The sequence below is a fragment of the Eretmochelys imbricata genome, chromosome 3 (assembly GCF_965152235.1).
Source record: "Eretmochelys imbricata isolate rEreImb1 chromosome 3, rEreImb1.hap1, whole genome shotgun sequence".
In the NCBI taxonomy this organism is placed as follows: Eukaryota; Metazoa; Chordata; order Testudines; family Cheloniidae; genus Eretmochelys; species Eretmochelys imbricata.
In genome coordinates, this window is record NC_135574.1 from 91794767 (window position 1) to 91819581 (window position 24815).

Sequence of the window (24815 nt, forward strand, 5' to 3'; positions counted from 1 at the left end):
AAAGATGGCTTGGTAAGTGCTGAAAGGGTTAATTAAGGTTCCATTGAGGGGTCAGTTTTATTACCAGTGGGAAAGTTCTAATTAAGCTCTCTGAGAACCTGGAGGTTAGTGGGTGAGTAATTACAGGGTAGCTATGCACTGGAGGTAGACATGCCCGGGGGGAGGGACAGCTCAGTGGCCTGCTAAACCCAGGGTTGTGAGTTCAATCCTTGAGGGGGCCATTTAGGGATCTGGGGCAAAAGGAAATAAATACAAAATTAAATTTGGATGATTTAGTTGGGGAGTGGTCCTGCTTTGAGCAGGGGGTTGGACTAGATCTCCTGAGGTCCCTTCCAACCCTGATATTCTATGATTCTATGTTGATTGCTGCCAGGAGAACCTGTATTGAGCTAAGGGAAAGAACTGTCATCTTGAGGGTAAGGCGGTAACCCAATATACCAAGGAATATCTGTTGTCTCTGGAGACATATGATTGTGTTGGGCCCAGAGAGGTAACATTTCCTGGTGAACTCCTTTCTGCTATTAGTAAAAATGGCTTGCACAGTTGCAGAACAGGAATGTTCTAGATCCAATGCCCATCCAAATAACAAGGTGAGGCAAAGAGCTTTTGTATTGGGATATCTGACCCTGCTGTTCTATTGAATCGAGGTCTGGGAAGGGAAGAATGTTGATGGGCAGGCAGCTGGGCTGACATATGGAGAAGACCTTGGAACCTGAACTCTCTAGGCCATTTGGGCATGATGACAACTCATGCTCTGTCCTGTCAAATCTTCCACATTACTTAAGGAAGCAGCAGGATCAAACCATCTATCCAAGGGAGTAGGAGATGATCGCCTCTGAAGAACTGGCCCTGAGCTTTCCGAGAGCATGGATGCAGATCACTTGCCAGAATTATCCAGGTCTCTCTCACTTATTCATTTCCCTGGCATTGTGGGGGCCTTGGGCATTGGTGCACCTCAGTCCTTCCTATTTTCTGCCTGTGGCATGTAATAGTTTAGTCTTCTGTGAGCTGTAATACTCAGGTCTAATTTCAGTTGTTTAACGTGTGGACACTAGGTGCTGTTGGTGACCTCTGATATACAGGAGGTCAGACCAGATGATCAGATGGTCCCTCCGGCTTTTAACTCTATGGAACAGTATGTGCTACATTTCCGGTTTCTCTGGGAGGCAGGATGGGATTCCCCACTGAGTGAAGAAGCTGTTCACCAGTTAGCTGTATGCCACCATCTACAAGTGGGAGCTAAAGCACCTGCTGAGGCTGTCTGCCAGTGAATTCTGGGTTCCTGCAAGGTACACTGCAGACAGGGTGTTGTGGTTCTTGATATTCCAGTTCTATAAATTGGCCACTTATATGCACAGTGGAATGGATCTCACTACTTCCTGTTTGTTTATACGGATCAGTTGTCATGTTGTCTGACATTATGAGAATGTGCTGAGACTGGATTAACGGTAAGAATGCCCTGCATGCTTCTCAGACTGCTCTGAATTCCAGGGGATGTGTGTGTATGCTGATTTTGTGGGATGTCCAAGTGCCCTATACTGTGTGACCATCTATGAGGGCTCCCACCAATCTAACAAGAGGTGTCTGCTTATTGTCCTGTCGGGTGTGGAGGAATAGGAAAGGAGTGCCCATAGCTAGAAGAAAATTCAACATCACTCAGAAGCAGCAGCCAATGATCAAATGAAAAAGTAAGTCAAAGAACTGCCTGTACCCCTCTGTACAGCTCTCATTTGTCTAATATCCATGTATAGCTATCAATGACAAGAGCTTGAGAGGGAAGCTATCGTGTTTATTGACAGTAGCACCACAGTTCTTCCACGCTTACCTGGGATTGCAGTGCTGCAGAGCAGTAGAAGAACAGCTCTTGTGGGGATTCCAGTTAGCCACTCAGTCACTGATTATTGTTAGCAGATCAAGAGCTTGACTCCAAAAAGTTGTTAAAAACTAGTTTTGTTCATATGACTAGACAGGAGTTTGTTGTGTTCCCATTAGCAGAAAATAGAGAGTGGGGACAGGGAGAAGGTATGGTGAAGCATGCTCAGGAAGCTTCCCCTCCAGTAAAATCTCTTTTATGGGTGCAGCATATGGTGGCCATCACATGGCAGCTCTGACACTGTCCCCATCCCGCCCCTAGTAGCGGTCTTCCCAGGACAATAATGGAGAGAGCATAGTGGTAGCTGAGAACTGGAATCAGTCAGTCAGTCATACGGTTTTAACAGATTTAGACATTTTAATTCCTCTAGCAATTAAGCAAAAATTTGCGAGAAACTTAGCCCACTATTATAAGCTGTACTGACCATGCCACAAGCACAATTGAAGATAAAATAATAAATCCATTGTCTAACTGCAAATGAAGTGTAAGAGTGGTCAAGCTAAAGAGGAAAAATCAGCATTAGTGGCACCCTGAAGGAAAGCAAAACAAAACTCCCAAAGATTTGTATTACTTCCAGACAAATGATGATTCCTCTCTCCCACCCCCAAGTCAACTTTATCCCCAATTCCTCCCTCATAAATGAACTCTCTTTCTCCATAGCACATCTGATAAATAGCAAGAAAGCAGTCTTCAGTTACACACACAATATTCTGTAGTAATCCAGATACACAACAAAAGAAAAGATCTTAAAATCTAAGACTTCTTTTCAGATTATGTTGTCTATAAATACCTGAAGTGCTCTTAACACCGATGAAAAGTTTAGCTTGTCTTAGTCAAGTTTGACCTTTCTTGTGTGTTCTCTCTATTTTAAGACTAACATTTAAATCCAAATGCAAACAAACTCCTGGTTTCAAATCTAATTCTTTTAATACTTGTATATCATTCATGGTAGCCTGATTAAATCCAGAAAGGCAATTTTTTTTTCAGTAGGTTTTAATGTAATTACAGCAACAAGATGTGTCAAATATGCCATGTAAAGACTTGGCTATCAGACCAAAGTATTCAATGTCTATCACATTTTTAAAATGAGCTATATTCACGATTTTATTTGAATGAATTTTAGCGCAAGCAAGATGTTTTAGAATCTATTCAATGTGTTTCAATATTCCTAGTTAATTATGATTAAACTTAAATTTACAAATAATTATGGGACGTGCAATATGTTACTATTTTAGATCATTAACCATGGGCATTTAATTCCGAAGTACCAACAATTATTGTTTCAATCACTTCTTTTTACATAACCAAAGCTGCCTTTAGTCACACTACTGAAAACAAAGCACATCAACATTACGCTTTTCATAGGCAATCTGATTATGATGTGGAAGAGCTGAGGATCTGATCTTCCAAACTTTATTCACACATGAGGTTCTGATTACTTACAAAGGCTTACTCATATGAGTAAGGGTCAGAGGTATTACAAGGATTATTCTGAACTGTGGCTGAAGATACTAAAAACACAAAACAGAAATATTCAATAAAGGATATGTTTAAAATTTTCCTTCTCAAGTAATCAATTGCCATAAATTTCTCATTTAAAGATGAAGACTATTTCTCCAAAATGTTTTTAGACAGAATATGTCATATATTATATTATATTAAAGCTTGCCATGTTCAGCTTTTTGATCATTTCCAGAGTTCACCTTCATTAGAAAACTAGATAATTCGTAGTTCACTGCTTCTGAAAGGTAAGAATCTTTTTAAAGAGGCCTACCAGAAATAGGTCAAGATACTGAACTTAAAGCATTACGACAACTGCTAGCTGGATACAAGCAGGGGAGGGGTTTAAGTCTAACTTGAATATCAAGGTTCTTACAAATTTGGTCTGACGACGCTGGTAGAGCAATTTGGGAGTGCATATGTAGCAGTTCCCTTGCCATAAGCTGGGGCGGGCATAACTAAAGCCATGAAAAACAATCAGTGGGCATATATTTCAAAGAAAATAGATGTAAGTGTGTTCTAAAAAACCAAACATCTTCAAAGCAGTTCACAAGTTAAACCTAGTAACAAGACAGGCAAATGACCACTGTACTTTAAAATAAGTTGTAATACTTAGCCTTGAGAAAAAGTGAGGAGTGCCTGTATTCAAACATTATAAATTGTTGTTTGCCAGTTGCTTAATTAACCAACTTATTTGCTTCTGGAAAAGAGTCCACCTAACTGGGCAAGAGAATTACCACTGAAACAATTGTTTCCTATTAATTTTAGCCATTTTTTTTTTTGTCAAGAGGAAAAAAATTCCTACACTTTGAAATGTCTGATTTAAAAAGGTGTTTCAACTACAGACTAAAGCTTCACCAGTGGCCATGTATAGATTATGTTCAAGCAGCCACAGCATGGGACCCAGAAAGTAGCTACCTGACAACTGCAGGGACAACCATATCCGGCCGATTTTCTGAAATGAATAATGAGACCATGGAGTCCAAAAATGTTCATTTCTAATACAGGAAAAAAGGACCAACATCCCAGAGACTTTCAGATGAACATAAGCTCTTTCCAGTCTACATCTTAGAGATATGCAGCTACCCCATGACATAATTCTAGATAGCAGTTCAGAGAACTCAAGTAGCTGAATTTGAAGTGGAAAATTATCTATTAATGCAAAATCAAAATATTTCTAAATGAGAATGGAAAATAAGCCAAAAGTTTTTTTGGGGGGTGTGCCAACAAACTGTTTTCTTTAAACTAGACAACTGCTTAGGGAATTCATGATCTCACACTTGTCAATTCAGAATTGTCTGACAAAAATAATAAAAGGACAAGATGATACTATATTATCCATTAGGTGGTGGTACGGTAACAATATACACAAGGCTTTCGGGGGGGGGAGGGGGTGAGGAGTGAAGGAACCAGAATAAAAAAGGTGCTGAACACTCTGCCCAGTATTTGAGAGGTACTAGAACAAGCACTGATATCTTGAAATAATCGAGACATCTGTGAGGTGGTATGTACTTATCAAACACAGCAGAGATCTTTGAAGGTGGAGGATGTCAAATCCAGCTGCTCTCCTTCCTCCCTGTGGAGGATGCACTGTCACTAGATTTGATTTGTAGTAGATGGAAAAAAAGTTCGAAAGAATGCACAAATTCCTATTCCACTTGAAATTGGACTGAATGGCCCACGAGATGTTGGTCAGGTATCAACTAAAAAGAAGTAGCTATGTGTCAATTTTTGGACTTGTAAGATTTTCACCCAAAGGCTCACATGTAGCACCATAATGACCTACCCTCCTTTCTTCAGCCAATAAAACTATTTTGTCCTACAAAGATCTTACATAAAATAACTTATTCACAGCTATAGACTTAAAGGCATGTTGAACACACAGGCCTCTTTTCTTACCAGTTAGTATACTGGTAAGTAATTTCTAGAGGAATGTAAGTACTAGAACAGAATACTGTATCCATGATAAGTAGTGTGTGTATGTATAATTGCACAAGATCATTAATTTTCTCCTTATATGTTTATATTTTGATGGTTTAGAATAGACCTAATAACTGACACGTCGAATATTTCTTGGCAGTTAATGACCAATTGAGTTCAGAGCCCTTAACTCTTCTAGCTGGTCATTAACTGCCAAGAAATGTTCTCCACGTCTGTTACTACTTCTTAATTAAATGTTAACAATAGGTTATACTGCAAAAAGCTCACTAGTTTGTGAGCAGCAGAAGCTTTGCTGGAAGAGAAATTATTGGTGGAGTATAACTATTTAATTGAAAAAACCCGATATTTTTGTTTCTAAAATTACTCTAGATGGACTCATTTCTGGGTCAGTAAGTTATTGTAGAATGATGGCTGATTTCCTTCAAGTGTCAGATGAAACATCTCAGTTAAAATGTATATTTACTAAAAACAAAAGGGTGGTTAGTTTCAGCCTCTGGGATTTACTATCACAATAACGTTGAATGTGGAGCAATATATCTATGTGAGAGTATAAACTGCTTCAGAGAACTTGAACAGGGGAGTTTAAACATAGAACCTTTAGAATTTTAACTATAAACTCAACGCCTTCTGTGTAACTGCCACTGTGAAGAGCATCATGAGGCATGCTCGCTTGTGTTTGCTCAAGAAAAAACAGGCATAACATTGCGAAGGAAGTCAAGAAGAAATATCTAGGAGCAGCTATCAAGACTTCTGCAATAGTTGCCAGCATGCTCTTCACTGGAACCTACTGGTAGGAGGGCTACTGCTTTTGTGGTCCCTGAGGCCTCCAGACTAGCTATGGGAAACAAGTAAAGATTGACACCATTGGCTGTTTGAGATTAGAGGACAAATTCCAGCTCTACTTTCTCCACATCTATACAACTGAGGATCAGGACAAAAGTTAAAAACCACACAGCAATCTTCATTCTCTTTCTGCAGCTGGCCAGAATACCAAATACCAACTCACCTAAGACCCGAATTTCATACCAACTAATCTAAGACCCCTGAGCAGTGGTATTTTTAGGAGTCTCCTTTGGCATCTGTATGCTAGTTATTCATTCCGTTCCCCCTTCAATCATATCAACAGTTTCTCCAGTCATATCTTCCAACTGCACTTTTGCTAACACTTGGATGAATAATTAGTCCTGTCAGAGTTGTAAATTGTGCGAGTCTGTGACAATACACTCCAACTGGCCTGTGAGAAGCATATGATCCAAACCCACCTCCAGTAGCATCAGCAAACTTCACTACTCTGTGCTTGAATGTAACACCTAGCGTATACATTACACCAAGCGTATACATTGATTACAGTTTTACAACTGAGACTTTTTTCCATTCATTAGACTTATACAAAACAATAACTTGGGGGGGGGGGAGGGGAGAGATGATTGGAATTTTAGATTGACAATGCAGATAGATGATCTTACCTCTTCTCCGGAAAGATAATATGCTGAAAGCAGTCCACCAACAAAACGGATGTTCACTTCAAAAACTGAAATTTCTGCATTCTAGGGATATAAATACATATAGTTAGAGCTTGAACGTCAGTTTTATATGTGAAAAAATCCAGTGTTAGTTTCATAAGGCCACAATGGCATGCTAATGCATGCTGTATATAATGTATTCACAATTTCAATTATAGCAGAAGAAATATCTCAAGTTCACCATCCTCCAGCTTACTTTGTGGGTGTTAAACTCCATTAATACCAATCAGCAGCATGCAGAAGAGGGAAACAAATAATTCGAAGCATAACACTATTAGTTCTTCTTCCTAACTTTAAAGATGCTGTATGACTTTAGTGCTGACTAGCTCTGATCCCCACACAGTTATATCTAACACACCCCACATCTTGGTATTCTTCTCCTACAAGTGACTCAGTACCTGTGCACAGAATGTGCTCCCAGAGCAAATATGTTTTTGTTAGACTTGCATCTTGACCAAGGTTTGTTCCCTCAATCTAATAGATTGTTTAAAAGAAAAATTACATTGAGTAGATGTATTAATTATAAAAACGGAATAAAAAAAGCATATAATCTTTCACATTTCTAATGTTAGTCCTTCCCCAGATGCTCTTGGCCCAACGTATTTTTACATATCAATATTATGTAAAAGCTTTCATGGAACAAAGTTGCTTTAACAGGGAAAAATTTCCAATGGATTCGTCACGTCTGCTCTTCTAAAACGTTTGACAACCTACATAATTTGATAATGTCCTTTCAATGAGAGATGTAGGATTTCTGAATACTCATAGTTTAGAAGTTACTTAACCTAGTGCCTGATTGCTCTTAAAATATTCTGTTCAAATGTTGCCTTTATTTTGCAGAACTGAACTCAGACACTTCAATTAAAAATGCCAGAGAGGTTAGCACATTAGTACTAATGATTCTGTCATACATTCAGATAGCACAAGGACACCTTAAGTGAGTTTGTATTATACATGATGAAAGATCTGAATTTTGGAGCAGGGACCAAGGAGTGCAATAGTACAAGGGTAGCTGTCAATTGCTCGAGTGGTTAAAAATAGGGTGACCAGATAGAAACTGAAAAAATGGGACGGGGGTGGGGGGTAATAGGTGCCTATATAACAAAAGGTCCCAAAAAAGGGGACTGTCCCTATAAAAAATGGGACATATGGTCACCCTAGTTAAAAACTACTATGAAGTTAGTGAGTTTCCCAATTAGCAAGAATCATATTTTTGCAGTGTGATTAGCATATAAAGAATTGGCTGTAGAATAAATAGGCTGTGCTAAACAAACAAGATATGTGGTTTCTAAAAGATATATTATGGGTTGAGAAGACTGCATAAACAATACAGATCTAAAATCAGTGACATATGAGCATAAAAGATGGAATGCTTCATGGTATAGAATGGGTTTCAGAGATTATTTTGGAGGCTGTTCCAAAATTATAATGTTATGTTGAAGAAAAGCCAAAGTCAGCCGAAAGCCAAGGAACTTGGTGGGGCTCACCATCTTTCTATTCCAAGAACCTCCTGACAATCTTCTCGATAGGACTACTTTTTCCAGTATCCTCCCTTTGCCCATTCTTATGTTTAAGAATTAGGACATACAGAGATGTAGAGTGGATTATGCAGTCATGCCTTCACACGCCATTGGTTTAGTCAGATGTTTGCAAGATGAGTTTGTTGGGGCATTGAGTAAGCCTGAAGAGGGGCAAGCACTAAAAAATGTGAATCATGGCCAGGATTTTGGAAGCTCAGAGGGAGGGCAGTGATAACCCAGGGATCTCCATAACAATGGTCCTGAGCTTCTTAGAGATGACAGAGTACATCTGTCATAAGCTGTGGCAGACATTTGGTCCCTTGACCAGGAACTGGGTCAGGCAGGAGATGGGTACCAGGGCTTCGTGAGTGTGAGATGAGTTCATGCTAAACACTGGTGTTCTCCGTGGCTAGTGAGGGTAAAGTCTAAAAGGGCCATCTCACAGAGGTAAATGAGACCCAGGATTGCACAGCTGGACTTCATGCCCAGTGGGGCGGAAGGTGGAACCTGAAGTCTCAGACCTGAGATCTTGCCCCCACCCAACCTCGTGGCCTCGGTCACTTCACCTCCACCTTACATGGGGAAGTTGTGGGAGGAGGACAGAAAGATTTCACAGAGCTTAGTCAATGGGTAGACCCTTCCTTGTCTACCCAGAAAAACAGTTTGCTTTCTGATCACAGCTGTGTAACCCACATGGGAACCAATTAATGCCTGGTATCAGAGAGCAGGGGTCAGGAAGCGTAGCAGCCCTCCCTGAAATATAATTAAAAAATTTGCAGCCTGCTATTTAAGACCATCCCATCTGTCTGCCAATCATTCACCTACTTGTCCTGGTCATCAAGTGTCTTCAAGAAGTTTGCTGCCAATACTGAAAAATATTCTGACACACAACTTGGTCCATCAGCTACATTTGCAATGTCTCAGCGCTACCACAAACCCAACAGAGGCCTGCTAGTACTCCAGTAGTCTTTAAGAGAACCACAAAACGGAAGTCTGGACACTATTTCTAGCTCCAAAATTGGTTTGAGACTGCTGTTCATAAGTGTTCTCTCCTCCCAGGGGCTGTGCTGCCTGCCAGGAGCCCATATCCAAGACATTATACAGGAATTGTCAAGGATCATCCAGCCCTCTGACTACTATGTCATGCTACTCATCCATGTGGGCACTAATGATACTGTGAGGTATGACTCTGAGCAAATTAGGTGACTACAGGGTAAGGGTGAAGGACCTGGGGGCGCAGGTGGTGTTCTCTTCAATCCTTCTGGTCAAGTGTAGGGGCCCAGGCAGAGATAGATACATCCTGGAGATGAATGCCTGGCTGCAAGTTACTTGGGTGGGATACATGGCTGGAATATTGGTATAGAAGGGGACAGCTTGCTCAGGGAAGACAAGCAGGGGAAAAAAGGGAGGAGGTGTTGGTTTATATATCAAAAATCTATACACTTGGAGAGAGGTTGAGAAGGAAATAGGAGACAGACTTTTTTGAAGCTAACAATGGTTTGAAAAGTTATCACATTTACAAAACTTCATCCACATACCTCTCTTTGCAGCTTTGTTTGAAATCTCAACTCTTAGCCCTGATCTACACTAGGACTTTAGGTCGAATTTAGCAGCGTTAAATCGATGTAAACCTGCACCCGTCCACATGATGAAGCCCTTTATTTCGACTTAAAGGGCTCTTAAAACCAAATTTCCTTACTCCACCCCTGACAAGTGGATTAGAGCTTAAATCGGCCTTGCCGGGTCGAATTTGGGGTACTGTGGACACAATTTGACCGTATTGGCCTCCGGGAGCTATGCCAGAGTGCTCCATTGTGACCGCTCTGAACAGCACTCTCAATTCAGATGCACTGGCCAGATAGACAGGAAAAGAACCGTGAACTCTTGAATCTCATTTCCTGTTTGGCTAGTGTGGCAAGCTGCAGGTGACCATGCAGAGCTCATCAGCAGAGGTGACCATGATGGAGTCCCAGAATCGCAAAAGAGCTCCAGCATGGACTGAACGGGAGGTACGGGATCTGATCGCTGTATGGCGAGAGGAATCTGTGCTATCAGAACTCCGTTCCAGTTTTCGAAATGCCAAAACCTTTGTCAAAATCTCCCAGGGCATGAAGGACAGAGGCCATAACAGGGACCCGAAGCAGTGTCGCGTGAAACTGAAGGAGTTGAGGCAAGCCTACCAGAAAACCAGAGAGGCGAATGGCCGCTCCGGGTCAGAGCCCCAAACATGCCGCTTCTATGATGAGCTGCATGCCATTTTACAGGGTTCAGCCACCACTACCCCAGCCGTGTTGTTTGACTCCTTCAATGGAGATGGAGGCAACACGGAAGCAGGTTTTGGGGACGAAGAAGATGATGATGAGGTTGTAGATAGCTCACAGCAAGCAAGTGGAGAAACCGGTTTTCCCGACAGCCAGGAACTGTTTCTGACCCTGGACCTGGAGCCAGTACCCCCCGAACCCACCCAAGGCTGCCTCCTGGACCCGGCAGGCGGAGAAGGGACCTCCGGTGAGTGTACCTTTTAAAATACTGTACTTGGTTTAAAAGCAAGCGTGTGAAAGGATTAATTTGCCCTGGCATTCGCGGCTCTCCTGGATGTACTCCCAAAGCTTTTGCAAAAGGTTTCTGGGGAGGGCAGCCTTATTGCATCCTTCATGGTAGGACACTTTACCACTCCAGGCCAGTAACACATACTCAGGAATCATTGTACAACAAAGCATTGCAGTGTATGTTTGCTGGCGTTCAAACAACATCCGTTCTTTCTCTCTGTGTTATCCTCAGGAGAGTGAGATATCATTCATGGTCACCTGGTTGAAATAGGGTGCTTTTCTTCAGGGGACACTCAGAGGAGCCCGTTCCTGCTGGGCTGTTTGCCTGTGGCTGAACAGAAATGTTCCCCGCTATTAGCCACAGGGAGGGGGGAGGGTTGAGGGGGTAGCCACGCGGTGGGGGGAGGCAAAAATGCGACCTTGTAACGAAAGCACGTGTGCTATGTATGTAATGTTAACAGCAAGGTTTACTCTGAAAGAGTGTAGCCACTGTTTTATAAAATGTGTCTTTTTAAATACCGCTGTCCCTTTTTTTTTTCTCCACCAGCTGCATGTGTTTCAATGATCACAGGATCTTCTCCTTCCCAGAGGCTAGTGAAGATTAGAAAAAAAAACGCACTTGTGATGAAATGTTCTCCGAGCTCATGCTGTCCTCCCACACTGACAGAGCACAGACGAATGCGTGGAGGCAAATAATGTCAGAGTGCACGAAAGCACAAAATGACCGGGAGGAGAGGTGGTGGGCTGAAGAGAGGGCTGAAGCTCAAATGTGGCGGCAGCGTGATGAGAGGAGGCGGGATTCAATGCTGAGGCTGCTGGAGGATCGAACCAGTATGCTCCAGTGTATGGTTGAGCTGCAGCAAAGGCAGCTGGAGCACAGACTGCCACTACAGCCCCTGTGTAACCAACCGCCCTCCTCCCCAAGTTCCATAGCCTCCTCACCCAGACGCCCAAGAACGCGGTGGGGGGGGCCACCGGCCAACCAGCCACTCCGCTACAGAGGATTGCCCAAAAAAAAAGAAGGCTGGCATTCAATAAATTTTAAAGTTGTAAACTTTTAAAGTGCTGTGCTTAAAGTGCTGTGTGGCATTTTCCTTCCCTCCTCCACCACCCCTCCTGGGCTACCTTGGTAGTCATCCCCCTATTTGTGTGATGAATGAATAAAGAATGCATGAATGTGAAGCAACAATGACTTTATTGCCTCTGCAAGCGGTGATCGAAGGGAGGAGGGAAGGGTGGTTAGCTTACAGGGAAGTAGAGTGAACCAAGGGGTGGGGGGTTTCATCAAGGAGAAAAAGAACTTTCACACCGTAGCCTGGCCAGTCATGAAACTGGTTTTCAAAGCTTCTCTGATGCGTACCGCGCCCTCCTGTGCTCTTCTAACCGCCCTGGTGTCTGGCTGCGCGTAACCAGCAGCCAGGCGATTTGCCTCAACCTCCCACCCCGCCATAAACGTCTCCCCCTTACTCACAGATATTGTGGAGCACACAGCAAGCAGTAATAACAGTGGGAATATTGGTTTCTCTGAGGTCTTTGATTGCGTGTGCTACTTGCATCACAGCAGCCCCCACAGTAGATTTGCCCACTCCAAATTGATTGCCAACTGACTGGTAGCTGTCTGGTGTTGTGAGCTTCCAGAGGGCTATCGCCACCCGCTTCTCAATTGTGAGGGCTGCTCTCATCTTGGTATTCATGAGCTTCAGGGCAGGGGAAAGCAAGTCACAAAGTTCCATGAAAGTGTCCTTACGCATGCGAAAGTTTTGCAGCCACTGGGAATCGTCCCAGACCTGCAACACTATGCGGTCCCACCAGTCTGTGCTTGTTTCCCGAGCCCAGAATCGGCGTTCCACAGCATGAACCTGCCCCATTAGCACCATGACGCATGCACTGCCAGGGCCCATGCTTTCAGAGAAATCTGCGTCTACGTCCTGATCACTCACGCGACCGCGCTGACGTCGCCTACTCGCCCGGTATCGCTCTGCCAGGTTCTGGTGCTGCATATACTGCTGGATAATGCGTGTGGTGTTTAATGTGCTCCTAATTGCCAAAGTGAGCTGAGCGGCCTCCATGCTTGCTTTGGTATGGCGTCCGCTCAGAAAAAAGGCGCGGAACAATTGTCTGCCGTTGCTCTGACGGAGAGAGGGGTGACTGACGACATGGCTTACAGGGTTGGCTTACAGGGAATTAAAATCAACAAAGGGGGTGGCTTTACATCAATGAGTATTTCAGGCAGGACTTCACGGAGGGATCCAATAAGAAATGGTGCACCTAAGTAATTGTTCTTATTGGAGCAAGCAGGTTGGTCTGGTCTCTGATTGATACATGGCTAGATTTACCTCGCTGCACCTTCTCTGTGAGTGACTGCAGTGTGACCTAGAGGAATGAGTCCCCTAGACGGGGGAAGGGGGGAAGCAAATGAGTACAAAACAAATCTGGTCTATTTCTTGTTTTGATCCACTCCATCTATCTTTTACATCTTTGGTTGGCAGCAGATGGTGCAGAAGGACTGCAAGCCATCCACATCTCATGGCTGCTCGGCAGAGGACGGTGAAGTAGGACTGCTAGCCATCCTCATCTCTTGCCTGCCTGGCAGAATATGGTACAGTAGGACTGCTAGCAATCCGTATCGCCTGCCTGCTCACCATAAGATGGTTCAATAGGACTGACTGCAGGACTAAAGAGAATGACTTGATCAAGTCACTCCAAATTTAGTCCCTGCGCCCATGTCTGCCCAGGCGCTCCTGATCGACCTCACACAGGCAACCAGGAGCACCTCGGACATGACGATGACGGCTACCAGTCCTATTGCACCGTCTGCTGCCACAAGGCAAGGGGTTCTGCTGCTATGTAGCAATGCAGTACCACGTCTGCCAGCACCCAGGAGACATACGGTGACAGTGAGCTGAGCGGGCTCCATGCTTGCCGTGGTATGGCGTCTGCACAGGTAACTCAGGAAAAAAGGCGTGAAACGATTGTCTGCCCTTGCTTTCACAGAGGGAGGGAGGGAACGGGGACCTGACGATATGTACCCAAAACCACCCGCGACAATGTTTTACCCCATCAGGCATTGGGAACTCAACCCAGAATTCCAATGGACAGCGGACACTGCGGGAACTGTGGGACAGCTACCCACAGTGCAACACTCCGGAAGTCGACTCTAGTCTCGGTACTGTGGAAGCACTCCGCCGAGTTAATGCACTTAATGCACTTAGAGCATTTTCTGTGGGGATACACACACAAATATAAAACCGATTTCTAAAAAAACGAATTCTATAAATTCGACCTAATTTCGTAGTGTAGACATACCCTTACTGAATTCTTGATTCAAATCCACTGAAACATATGAAACAAATGAAGGAGCCAGACATTTCATGGAGTGTAGCTTTGAGAGCTGCATCTTTAATAGGATATTTATCCTTAAGATCATTATGCCAAGAAAGTTTCACCTTGGCAAAGTATGTGGATGATATAGAGATTTGTAAAGCAGCAGAAGAGGTTTTATATCTTCCCCTGAAGGAAGCCTCCATCTCTAACTCTCCCTCTAAGGAAAGAAGACATTCTATAAGCAGCAGGCTACTGATGTGTCAGTCTTAGGAATCAGGGTAAAATTAGATTTATTGTATTGCAATATTTAAGGTGTAAAAAGTCCTATCTATTTCCCTTCCATTATCTTTATCCTACTAATGTATAATTTGTTCAAAGGATGCATATAAGGCAAAATGAAAAGCTATTTTCTCTATCAGACCCAGCTGAAAATTAAGATACATATCATGAAAGAAACTTGTAAATGGGGCCAAAGAATTCTAGGACAAACCATTAACCAGCTTATCTTATTCAGACTTTTCCTTCCTCATCCACTGAATAGGGCTTTTTGGTTAGGGCTCACCCCTCCCCTCCTCATTTTTGCAAACCCCAAGAGGATGGCTCTTATTTTTGGTCCCCAGATCATGTGTCCTTGTCTTCCTTCCTCTTTTATACCTCCAACTGATCACTCAAAAGGATGCCTGAAAAGTTTTTTTAATTTATTGTACCATCCTATCTGAATCCCTGAGGAGAGGTAACTGGATTTTTGCTCATTTCTTTTCTTAAAAATAAAGTAATCACATTTTGGGTCAGGAGAAATTGATCCTTCATGTCCCCTTTGTAAAACTCTATGTGGAGCAGAGACTAAGTTATCCTCATCGGCACATATGATTTGGTATTTCTCCCAACTTAATTTTGTCATATCATTCTTTTCATTATCCTCAGCAGTCTAGTGTGGAATGTACCAGCATGTGCCTTGTTGATTGGCTAAAGATAAAACTAGTTTAAAGATTTCATTCTAAACAAAAACTTTGGTAAAAATACTCATACTCTGGTTGCTGAACTTGTCTCCTGAAAAGTATATTTTAATGCAGGGGTCAGCAACCTATGGCACGCATGCCAAAGGCGGCATGCGAGCTGATTTTCAGTGGCACTCTGCTGCTGGCCTGGGGTTCCGGCCACCGGCCCCTTGCCGACCAGGGTCCCGGCCGCCAGCCCGGGTCCCGGCCGCTGGCCCCCTGCCAGCCCGGGTCCCGGCCGCTGGCCCCCTGCCAGCCCGGGTCCCGGCCGCTGGCCCCCTGCCAGCCCGGGTCCCGGCCGCTGGCCCCCTGCCAGCCCGGGTCCCGGCCGCTGGCCCCCTGCCAGCCCGGGTCCCGGCCGCTGGCCCCCTGCCAGCCCACTGCTGGCCTGGGACACCAGCCGCTGGCCTCGGGCTCTGATCCTGGCCTTGGCCTGGTGCTCTGCAGCTGCCCCAAGCTGTGGCCCACTGGCCCCAGCCTAGGCCAGTGAGGCGTGCAGACAGAGGCAGGAGGGGGCACAGCTCAGCTCCCCCCACCTTAAAAATTGTTCCAGGCCACTGGGATATTTTTAAGTCCTGGTTTGCTGCTTATATCAGACCACGTGGAACAGTGTACTGCGTCTGACCTTGTGCGTGCCCTCTGTCACCATTTTTTTTCCCCACTGAGTTGAGGGGTACATTTGACAAAATGTCAGCTCCTAGGAAAGCAAAGTTAGATGTCCGTTCATTTCAGCCTTCTTGGACAGACACATTTGGATTTATTCAAAAGGACCGTGCTGTTTGTGCTCTCTGTTGTGAAAGTGTTATTTGTCGCACATCAAGTGTTCGATGACATTTTGAAAGTAAGCACGAGAAAACCTCTCTTGACGAAGCAGACAAGACAATTGATCAAAAAGGCAGTAGCAGGATATGAGAAGCAAAGCAGTGTTTTTAAATGCTTAAGTGTAAGTAAAAAATCAAGCTACAGAAGGAAGTTACAAGACTGCACAGTGCATTGCAAAAAACGGAAAGCTGTTTACAGATGGGGAATATATAAAAAGTTTTTCTCAGCAGTTCGGAGGTTTTTTTCAATGATTTGCCAGATAAAGATATGATCATATCTAGAATAAAAACTGCCTGTCTCAGAACAGTTGAGAGAAGCATAAGCGGAATGGCAGAAAACATTAATGAAAAGCAGATGACTGCATTAAAAGACAGTTGGCGTTGCAGTTGATGAGAGCCTGGATATAATTGACATTCCACGTTTGGCAGTTGTTGCAAGATATTGTGCTTCCGATAAAATCCAAGAGGAACTCTGTTGCCTAAAACCCCTGCATCGCAAAACAAAGGGGGAAGATATAGTGGAAAGTTTTCTAAACCATTTTGAAGAATGAGGAGTTGACATCAGAAAAATATTTTGTGTGACAATAGATGGTGCTCCTGTCATGGTTGGAAAACAGAAGGGATTTGTAAAGTTACTTGAAGATCAGATTGGCCGCCTGACAGTCAAATTTCACTGTGTCATCCATGAGGATAACCCGGGAGCTATAATTTCTAATTCAGAGCTTAATAATGTGATGAATACAGAATTGTGAATTTCCTTGTTGCTCCATCTGCTTTGACTCACAGACAGTTTCAAGCACTGCTAAAAGAGATGATCAGTGCTTATAACGACATTCCAGTTCACAGCAACATTTGGTGGCTAAGTCGTGGCTAAATCTTGGCAAGGTTTTGGTGTGCTTTGTAAACTGTTTTGATGCAATCAAGGCCTTTTTGTCGGGAAAAGGACAAAACTATCCCAAACTGGATGATTACAAATGGCTGTGTAAGCTCATGTTTCTAACTGACATCACCCCTCACCTAAATGAGCTCAACCTCTGTCTCCAGGGTGCAGGGCAAACAGTTCTGGATCTTTATGAAGCTTGGAAGACATTTGTTGTAAAACTAGCAGTTTTTTCTTGGATATTCAAACTTCTACTTTCCGCTACATAAAAAAGCTATCGACACGTTACACTGTCAGTGTCGATGAGATTGGAATGTATATGCAAGAACTGGAATCAGAATTTTCTGACAGATTTCAAGATTTCCAGTGATTTGTCCCAATGTTTTCTTTTCTAATTAAACCTGAAAAGTTCAACGAAAGCAACTTGGATTTGTCTGTATTTCAGTGGATGGGTGCTGAAGATTCCAAAGTGCAGCTCATTCAGTTAAAAAGCTCAGAATTGTGGCATCAAAGTTTGGAGATCTGTGGAGTACACTTGAAGCTACTGAGAGAGATCATGGGGCCTCTACTCTGACCTGCTGGACATCCCTGCCAGTGAAATTTAACTGTTTGAAGAAAATTGCATTTGCAATGCTTACAGGTATGTGGATCCATGTACCTGTGTGAATAGGTATTTTCACACATGAAATCTGTCCTCTGTCCCTCTTTGAGCCGGTTAACAACTGATGACTCAGAAGCCTGTGTGCAGCTTAAAGTATCCAAAAATGTGCCAGACACTGGAAACCTCAGCAAGGAAAAGCAAGGGCAAGGATCACACTAAACTGATAAGATCTGAATTTTAATTTAATTTTAAATGAAGCTTCTTAAACATTTAAAAAAAACTTATTTACTTTACATATAACAATAGTTTAGTTATAGAATATAGACTTAGAGAGACACCTTCTAAAAATGTTAACACATATTACTGGCACACAAAACCTTAAATTACAGTGAATAAATGAAGTCTTGGCACACCACTTCTGAAAGATTGTCGACCTCTGTTTTAATGCATTAGCCACACCGGAAAGACTTGTCTTATCTCACTCAGGCCGTTTAGTTCTTTGCCAAACAGCAGCAAATACTCTGGGACCTGTATGCAGACTCAGGAAGACATCACATCTGTTTAATAAATACATATTCTGCAACACTGATAAGCCTGATTTCATTGTTCAAAGGTGAAACAAACAAGCAGCACGTGGTAGAAGTAAATTGTTCTGTTCCTTTACAGTCTCTTTAATGAAAGGAAAGTACGCTCCCTCACAGGTTTCAGAGTTGCAGCCGTGTTAGTCTGTATTCACAAAAAGAAAAGGAGTACTTGTGGTACCTTAGAGACTAACCAATTTATTTGAGTATAAGCTTTCGTGAGCTTATATTCAAATAAATATAAATAAATAAATATACATACTTATCCGATGAAGTGAGCTGTAGCTCACGAAAGCTTATACTCAAATAAACTGGTTAGTCTCTGAGGTGCCACAAGTACTCCCCTCACAAACACTCTTACAATTGAAAAAACAAAACAAAGCCTCCACAAACTTCTTCTCAGCTACATCTGAGCATAAGGAGCTGATACAAAAAGGTATATTTCTGAAGACACTGTTACACTAGCTGCTTACAATCCCTTTGCTGTGCTACAGGAAGGCACCTGGCAGGTCCCTGGCAAGTTCACGCTGCAGTGATCGTTCTCAGAGGGAAGTGCAATGTACAGGCTGAGAGAGGCCACGGAAGAGTGAAATGGAACACTGGCTGACAGAAACCTCCCACATTTGATTGTGAAGTGCAAGCTTCTGTTAACTTTACCATAAATAAAACCCACAAGCTTTTAGGGTCTTTACATGCTAGTCTATTACTAGTATATTGCCCTGCTGTTGCCAGATATTTTAGAGTGCAGCCAACTGTGCAAAGTAAAGAGGATATGAAAGCAAAATAAGCAAGTACACATGGTGAAGACCTCTGTTTATCTCACAGTCTGTCAGACCATAAGGGCAAAACAAGATACCATATTGAAAAATATGGTAGCAGGCAAAAATATCTGCTGCAAGGTAAAGGAAAGATATTTTGAATGAGGAACCTTTACAGCAAAATCCTAACAAAAAGCAATTTTACTGTCTTTTCTTATTCAAGAAAATAAACTGCAATATCTTCAGTATTTTATGTGTGTACATCAAGCGCCATATAATAAATAGTAGGACGAATACGTTTTAAAGTTAAGTACAATTTCAGTAAAGGTCTTTTTCAACTAAAATAAAAACCATGCAGAAGAGTGAAAGCACAAACTCTATAAAAACAGAGCCATCCAATCTAGCATAAACAGCAAATGGGATTATTTTATCAGTTATCTCCACAATCTGTCAATCTTTATTCAACGTTAACCATTAACCTGTCAGAAATGCAAAAAAGAAATGCGATATTTACAGTTGTCAGTGTGACTTTAGTTCTGCTCCCTTGTGTCTGTACCCTTTGAACTAAATGAGGCTGAGTCCTCTCAGAAAATATATCTGATCTGTAACTGAAGACTGTATCATAATGAATACACGGAAGGGAGAGAATAACAGGTATATTATGGTTGCACAGGCATGTCCTAGCTGTTGATTTTGCAGCTTAAAAAACCTGTTAGAACCCCTGAAGCTTCAGCCCCAGAACACAGACAGTTCATTACCTGAAAACAGTTAAAGGCTGTCGTCCCAAAGGGAAGGAAGGACCACCAGGTACAGGTGCCGGGGGAGTCAGTGGTGGGCAAGAAGGCAGGGCCAGCTCAGACCAAGGCCATTCCTCCTCTAACAAATGACAAAGGTTTGTTGCAAACAGAAGCAATGGGGGCTGTGGGAAGTGGTGTGGGCCGAGGGACGTGCTGGCCGCTGCTTCCTGCAACCCCCACTGGCCTGGAACAGCGAACCGTGGCCAGTGGGAGCTGCGATCGGCTGAAACTGCGGACGCTGCAGGTAAACAAATGGTCCCGGCCCGCCGGTGGATTTCCATGACAGGCTGGGTGCCAAAGGTTGTTGATCCCTTCTGTAACCTCAGCTCCATCTCCTAGGGTTGAAGCCCTCGAACTCTGGCTCCAGACCTCAGCAAGTCTAAACCAGCCCGGGTGTCCCCATTAAAATGGGGTTGCGACCCACTCTGGGGTCCCAACCCAGAGTTTGATATCCACTGCTCTAATACCAACATAGGAAGCAGATCTGAAGACAATCACTGTAGAGTGAGCAGAGATTCTTTTGTGAATTGTGTAGCAGAGATTTAGGAAGTACAGTACAAATTCTCATGTATTTCTATAGTGATTCAGTTTTATACCACCAGAGTAACATGGATGTATTCCTGCTATTTTGGAAGGGACCTAACCCTATACCTGTGGTCTATCAAGGTGAGCAGATATATCTTAGGCAAGAAAGTATGAGTCTCAATTATACCATATATAGCATTTTTTCTTACGTTAGCCCTGCATCAACTTTGGCCTCTCCTTCCAAGATCTGTACAACCTACTTCCTAACTTTGGTTTGCCAAAGCAACATACCTAACTCCCCCTCTTTGTCACCTCTTCTCTCTGCACCGCTTCCATGCAACATGCTGGAACTTCTTTGCTGACCCAGTCCCCATGGCTCCCACGGTCTTTTCTGATATTGATGGTCTTCTTGAAAAAAGTATTTCCCCCCAGTCATTCTTTAATGATATAATTAAAACAACACACAGACCTAGAAGGCATTTTTATCACCACCAAGATTTTCTTTGATTACATTGGCTTGTCCATCCTTCATCTGCTTGTCGTCTATTTAGATCAGTGTCATCCGACATGTAGCCCAAGGCTAGGCCACTTGGGGCTTCTGAGAGTATAAACCATGGCCCTCAAGGTCCCCTCTGTTAAGTTAAAAGAAAAGGAGTACTTGTGGCACCTTAGAGACTAACCAATTTATTTGAGCATAAGCTTTCGTGAGCTACAGCTCACTTCATCGGATGCATAAAGTGGAAAATACAATGAAGATGTTTTTATACACACAGACCATGAAAAAATGGGTGTTTATCACTACAAAAAGGTTTTCTCTCCCCCCACCCCACTCTCCTGCTGGTAATAGCTTATCTAAAGTGATCACTCTCCTTACAATGTGTATGATAATAATAGAGACTGGGAGTGGTTGAGTCTTTATAAAAAGTAACCTATTTCCCCGTGTTTATTCCCGCCCCCCCCCTTCCTCAGACGTTCTTGTTAAACCCTGGATTTGTGCTGGAAATGGCCCACCTTGATTATCATACACATTGTAAGGAGAGTGATCACTTTAGATAAGCTATTACCAGCAGGAGAGTGGGGGTGGGGGGGTGGGGAGAGAAAACCTTTTGTAGTGATAAACACCCATTTTTTCATGGTCTGTGTGTATAAAAACATCCTCACTTTTTTTTCCCATGGTCTGTGTGTATAAAAACATCTTCACTGTATTTTCCACTTTAGGCATCCGATGAAGTGAGCTGTAGCTCATGAAAGCTTATGCTCAAATAAATTGGTTAGTCTCTAAGGTGCCACAAGTACTCCTTTTCTTTTTGCGAATACAGACTAACACGGCTGTTACTTTGAAATCTGTTAAGTAAATCAGCATGTCACTAAAAAGAGATATTAGGGGGCACCATTTCCCCAAATGAGCACTGCTTCCCTATAGGCCCAAGAGTAGCTCTGCTCAAAGCTGAAAGGGCTCAGAGCAGTTATCATTGCTGTTCAGCTTCAGTTTCTCCCTACTGGCCTCCAGCTGCATCATAGGGGTGACAGGAGAGAGTAGCTCTGGCTGTGAGGTCCCCAGGGAGAAAATGAGTGCCAATGACTCTTCCTCAACCTGGCAGAATGCCTAGCAAAGGATGACGTTTGTGCCTTACACAGCAACCAAGGGCAGCCCAGGAAATGGGAAAGAGGGACAGGCTGAGAACCAGCAAACAGTTATTACAGCTATGGCTCACCAATTCTTTGCCAATGCTCCTGTGCAAGTTGGAACTGCCAAGGAACCACAGACCTGTCAATATATAATCAAACGTCCTGCATGTTCTAGACCTCATCCCTCTAACACATTTCCTGGGCAAAGGACTGTGGAGTCACAGGAGCCAGCTGAGCGCAGGGATCCAAAACCTTTCAAAAAGAGTCTTGCACGCTTTCAGCATAAAGAATAATATTAAATATTAACAACATATCAACATTTAAAATAGTGTTAATTTGCTAATTTGGTTTACTGAGCATTCTGACAGTTCAGAAGCAGGGTCATCCTATCTCTGCATTTCACTCTGCCTTAGTTTCCACACTTGTGTAAGCTAGAAGGTCAACTTCTCAGCCAGTACATCAGTGAAGCTCCCATCATGTCAGTTTCTCAATCCTATTCTTCGGGGATGCGATTATTGTTCAAAATATACACAGATCTCAGTATCAATCAGAATGGTAAATTAAGTCCTGCTGCCTGGCCTAAGACCTCAGTCTCAGAGAGTTTCTGCTTATATTCCCAGGCAGGCATTTCATATATCAGCGTGGCCCGGAATTTCATGCAAGAGCCTCCCTACCTCCCGCCAATCTCCCTTTTAAACTCTCTGAATTTAAGGCCAGAAGAGAACCTTAGAGAATCTAATCTGACCTCTCATATATTGAAGGCCATTCAATTTCACCCATTAACCCCTGAATTGAGCCCAATAACTTGCTTGGGAAAGCATCTATTCCAGACACGCATCTAATTTTGATCTGTCGTCAAGAGATGGAGAATCTACCACTTCCTGTGTTAGTTTGTTCCAATGGCTAATCACAGAAAGGTAGTGGTGGAAGAGACTTTGAGAGGTCATTAGCCCCCCGAGCTCAGGTAGGATCAAGTACACCTAGACCATCCCTGATAGGTCTTTGTCTAACCTGTACTTAAAAACCTCCAATGATGGGGATTCCATAACTCTTGGAAGCCTATTCCAGTGCTTAACTATCCTTACAGTTAGAATGTTTTTGTTAATATAACCTAAATCTCCCTTGCTGCAAATTAAGCCCATTTCTTGTCCTACCTTCCCTCATAGGCCAGGTTTTCTAAAACTTATCATTTTTGTTGCTTTCCTCTGGACACTCTCCAATTTGTTCACATTCTTCCTAAAATATGGTGATCAAAACTGGCTACAGTACTCCTACTAAAACCTTACCACTGCCAAGCGAAGTGAAAGTTACCTTCCATGTCTTACATACAACACTCCTGATGATGGATAAAATGTTGAATAATGTGGGGCTTAGTACAGATCGCTACGGAACTCCAGTAGAAAACATCCCACTCACTGACTCCCCGCCATGACAATTACTTTGAGTTCTGTCAGTTCACCAGTTCTTAATCCACTTAACATGTGATTTATTGATAACTTATAGTGCTAGGGTTTTTTGTTTTTAAATCAGAATGTCACGTGGTATCAAGTCATGTGCCTTACAAAAGGCAAAGTATATTACATCTTTGCAGTTACCTTTATCAATCAAACTTCAAGTCTCAACGAATGAAGTAAGGTTTGTTTGACAAGATCTATTTTCCACAAAACCAAGTTGACAGGCATTAATTACATCATTCCCTAGTAGTTGCTTAATATCTTCCACAGTTACTAATGTACGGGAAAGTACTTCATCAACCTTATGCAATACGGGCACCTAATCCTGCTTCTTTCCAGATACATAACAAAAAAATATTTATTTAACATTTCTGCCTTTTATGCAACATTAACAATTACCACCTCCATCTACTTTCTGGCTTTTATGAAGACCAGTTGACCTTCAAGCTTTCACTTTATCTATTGTCTCATAGCATCAGCTGACAGGCAGCTGATCAATTACAGGTGGGATTAGATGTAACTCCCATTCGAGGGCCTGCCTTCTGGTGACAAATACCTTATGAATTCTGATCATGTATCTACCTTAAAGCAAAATGTAATTTAACACATTTGTGGATAAATAGCCTAGAAGTAAAATGGTCACTCACCTTCTCGTAACTGTTGTTCTTTGAGATGGGTTATTCATGTCCATTCCAATCAGGTGCATGTACGTGCACAGCAGCCACAAGATTTTTCTCCAGCAGCATCCACTGGGTCGGCCTGGGCACCCCCTGGGGTCGCGCCTTCATGGCACTCAATATAGAGCCCTGCTGACCTGTCGTCCCCTCAGTTCCATCTTGCTGACTACTCTGACAGAGGGGTAGGTGGGTGGGTATTGGAATGGACATGAACACCACATCTCGAAGAACAGTAACGAGAAGGTGAGTAACCGTTTTTTCTTCGAGTACTTGTTTATGTCAGTGCCAAATCAGGGGACTCCCAAGCCTAAATTCCAGAGGCGGGGTCAGAGTTCAGATGTCCACTGACTGCAACACTGCTCTACCAAAAGCCGCATCATCTCTGGCCTGCTGGGTGATAGCATAATGTGATGTAAAGGTATGTATAGAGGACCACGTTGCTGCTTTGCATATTTCCTGAGTGGGAACCTGCGCCAGGAAAGAAGAAGCCTGCGCCCTGGAGGAGTGCGCTGTGAGCGGAGGGGCAAGCCCCTCTGCCAGGTTTAGCACTCACGGATTCAGGATGTGATCCACAATGAAATTCGTTTGAGGAGACTGGAAGACCTTTCATCCTGTGTGCCACAGCCACAAACAGTTGAATGGATTTCTGGAACAGTTTAGTTCTTTCAATGTAATAGGCTAGGGCTCTGTGGATGTCCAACAAGTGAAGCCTCTGCTCCCCGGTGTTTGTGTGCAGCTTTGCATAGAACACAGGGAAGGAAGAAGGCTTGGTTGATGTGAAACTGGGAGACAACCTTCAGGAGGAAAGCTGGGTGTGGCCTGAGCTAAACCTTGTCCTTATAGAACACCGTGTAAGGAGGCTCT

At 43.1% G+C, this 24815-nt stretch overlaps 1 protein-coding gene across 1 annotated transcript in view; it reads right to left on the reverse strand.

The window, feature by feature from the left end:
- Positions 1–24815, reverse strand: part of MAN1A1 (mannosidase alpha class 1A member 1) — a 212820-nt gene that overhangs the window by 98924 nt on the left and 89081 nt on the right. Inside the window, exon 4 of the mRNA XM_077813005.1 lies at positions 6781–6861. Coding sequence (XP_077669131.1) covers positions 6781–6861 — 81 coding nt within the window. The remainder of the gene's footprint in view (positions 1–6780; positions 6862–24815) is intronic.